Genomic DNA, 2709 nt, shown 5'->3' on the forward strand with positions numbered 1-2709 from the left:
GTTGGTGTTACAAATTAAACCACGACCTTAATGGAGAAAGGATCTTACTTTCTTGAGCTTATCCAAAAAGAGAGTGCGCTTGACATTCGTAGCAAAACTCTTGGCTTCTTTTAAGGAAAGAATTGAAAACATATTCTCCACAATATGATTTTGATCTGCTAAAAGTTTCTCTCTCACCGCTCTCTTGATTTCCTTCTCCATCTCTTTAGGCAACCCATATTCAGATAATATGGTTTCTATTTTCGGACCAATAGTCGTGTCCATCTTTTGCAAGGTAGTCTCTAATATGTTAACTTTCTGCATAAATTTCTGTTCCAAACAAGTATGTTAAATTTAGTAAACTGAAACATATATAGTTGCACGCTATGATTAACAGACGAGAAAAATCTAACAGAACAATTCCTATTAATCATGGGTATCATTTCCTCAAGCTCAATGCGTGAGTAAAATCTATTTTAAAGAAGTCTTAATATTGATGATATTATATTTTCTTAAAGAAGTCTTAATATTGATGATATTATATTTTCTTAAGGGTAAAATATTATATAGTTCTTGTGGTTTAAAGTCGACATCTGTTTAGTCCTTATGGTTTTATTTTAATCTGAATAGTTCTTAAAGTCATGATTTTTCATCCAAATAGTTCTTATGGCCTTTAATTGAGAAAATTGTCGGAAGAACTATTTGGATGAAAAATCATGACTTTAAGGACTATTCAGATTAAAATAAAACCACAAGGACTATTTAGATTAAAATTGTCGGAATGACTATTTGGATGAAAAATCATGACTTTAAGGACTATTCAGATTAAAATAAAACCACAAGAACTATTTAGATGAAAAATTGTGACTTTAAGGACTATTCATATTAAAATAAAACTACAATGACTAAACAAATGTCGACTTCAAACTAGAAGGACTAAACAAATTTCAATTCTTTTCTTAATGTTGGACCAAAATTTAGTATCTGAACAAACTATGTACTAGTTACCAATTTGCACACAATTAGTTAGCCGCTCTGATCTAGGGTTTCTGCAGCTTCACACCCCTATCTCCTATCTCGCATTCAATCATGTCGGATGAGGTATCCAATCGATTCACCTAGTTGCAGCAAGGTCGGTAGGCCTTCTTTATCTTCTAGTCGGCTTTCCCCTATAAAACGGGCAAGGTTTTGGGTCTGGGGTCTCATCAATGCAGGTTTCTCCTACTTTTCTTGAAAGTTTTGGGAATCGTTTTGCTACTGGTAGCACATATAAGGCTGCGGCTGCATTATTACCGGCATTATCATTCTCCATCCCTGGGGTTTCGGCGACGTTGTTAGCAACCTAATTGGCAAGGTTTTGATCCTATGCTCCGTGTAATAGGGTGTTGCTAAATGTACACAGCAAATGTCTAATTACACCCAGCCCTAGAATATTGTGTTGTTAAGGCCATGCTTCGTGTGATATGCTGCTGTTAAGGCCAAAGTAGTAATGGATTGTGATTACAACCTCCTTACTTGGAAAAAGCCTTCTGAAAATTTTTACAAGCTCAATGTGGATGGTTTTAGATCTTCAACATCTGGAAAGATTGGTGCATGAGGAGTGATTAGTGATCATAATGATCTTTGGATTACAGGTTTTCAAATTAATCTTGGTATTGGTGTCATTGTGGATGCTGAAGTCTGGGGCATCTATTTTGGTTTAAAACTTGCTAGAAACTTAAACATTATGCATCTGGAGATTGAGTCTGATTCTGCCATTCTCATTAATCTTCTCCAACGTGTTGATCTCTCTTGTCATCCTCTTGGATCTCTCATTGTTGGCTGCCATTTTCTCAGCTCCAACATGGAAAACACCAAATTTAGTCATATATTCAGGAAATGTAACATGATTACTGATTCCCTCGCTAAGATGAGTATCAATCATGCTCCTGGTCTCATTATTCTGGAAGAGCCTCCTATCCATGCTGTTTCTGCTTACCTTGATGACTTGAATGGTGTTGTTAGAGGTTGGAAAACTGGGGATCTAGTTGCTTCTTAGTATTTTCTTTTTTGTTGTTTTCTTCTAGGCCTTGGTGCCCCCTTTGTAACCAAAAAAACAAAAAAAAAACTGGCACCCAGCCTTAGAGACACTGTTTTCTCTATCAATCGGGGAGCTATTTTTGGCTTTCTGCAATCAGACTTTCAGCCAAATATCATGGTAAGAAAACCATGCTTCACACGGGGGAAGCCTCATCTCAAACTTGGATGCTGTAGCTTTTGGTAATCAATCATATAGGTAGTATTATCTATATGTTCTTCACCCTCTTCTCATTCGTTCCAAGGACCACCAGGTTCCTTCCCATTGTTTCCATTCGCCCGATTTCCAAAGATTACTTTGGCCAACGAAATATTATTGAGACTTCTAACGTCAGCTTTGTTTTATTTGAATCATGACCCATCTCCAAACAAACCATGTGTCTAAGTAAAACTAATCGAATGAGATACCAAATCCCCGTCATCCCAAACCATGAAAAGTATTTTGAGTTCTATAATCTATTTCATCTGCAATTGCATTTTGCATGTTTCCTGGAAGAATTGCAGATGGTCAAAAGAAAACCTCATCTGCCGCATCATTTGAAATGGATTGAGGAAGCTGGGTGCGAATAGAGATTCTTTTTCAAGAGAAGAGGGCAAACTAGCAGTGGCTTTTCATCTTCGATTGAGAGAGGGCTCTCTCTCTCTCTCTCTCTC

At 36.8% G+C, this 2709-nt stretch overlaps 1 protein-coding gene across 1 annotated transcript; it reads left to right on the forward strand.

The window, feature by feature from the left end:
- Positions 1-1468: 1468 nt before the first annotated feature.
- On the forward strand, positions 1469-2017 carry LOC101315262 (putative ribonuclease H protein At1g65750-like). The gene is made up of 2 exons (XM_004305158.1): positions 1469-1568; positions 1614-2017. Exons 1-2 carry the CDS (start codon positions 1469-1471, stop codon positions 2015-2017), a joined length of 504 nt encoding a protein of 167 aa, XP_004305206.1.
- Positions 2018-2709: the final 692 nt, after the last annotated feature.

The sequence above is a fragment of the Fragaria vesca genome, linkage group LG6 (assembly GCF_000184155.1).
Source record: "Fragaria vesca subsp. vesca linkage group LG6, FraVesHawaii_1.0, whole genome shotgun sequence".
In the NCBI taxonomy this organism is placed as follows: Eukaryota; Viridiplantae; Streptophyta; class Magnoliopsida; order Rosales; family Rosaceae; genus Fragaria; species Fragaria vesca.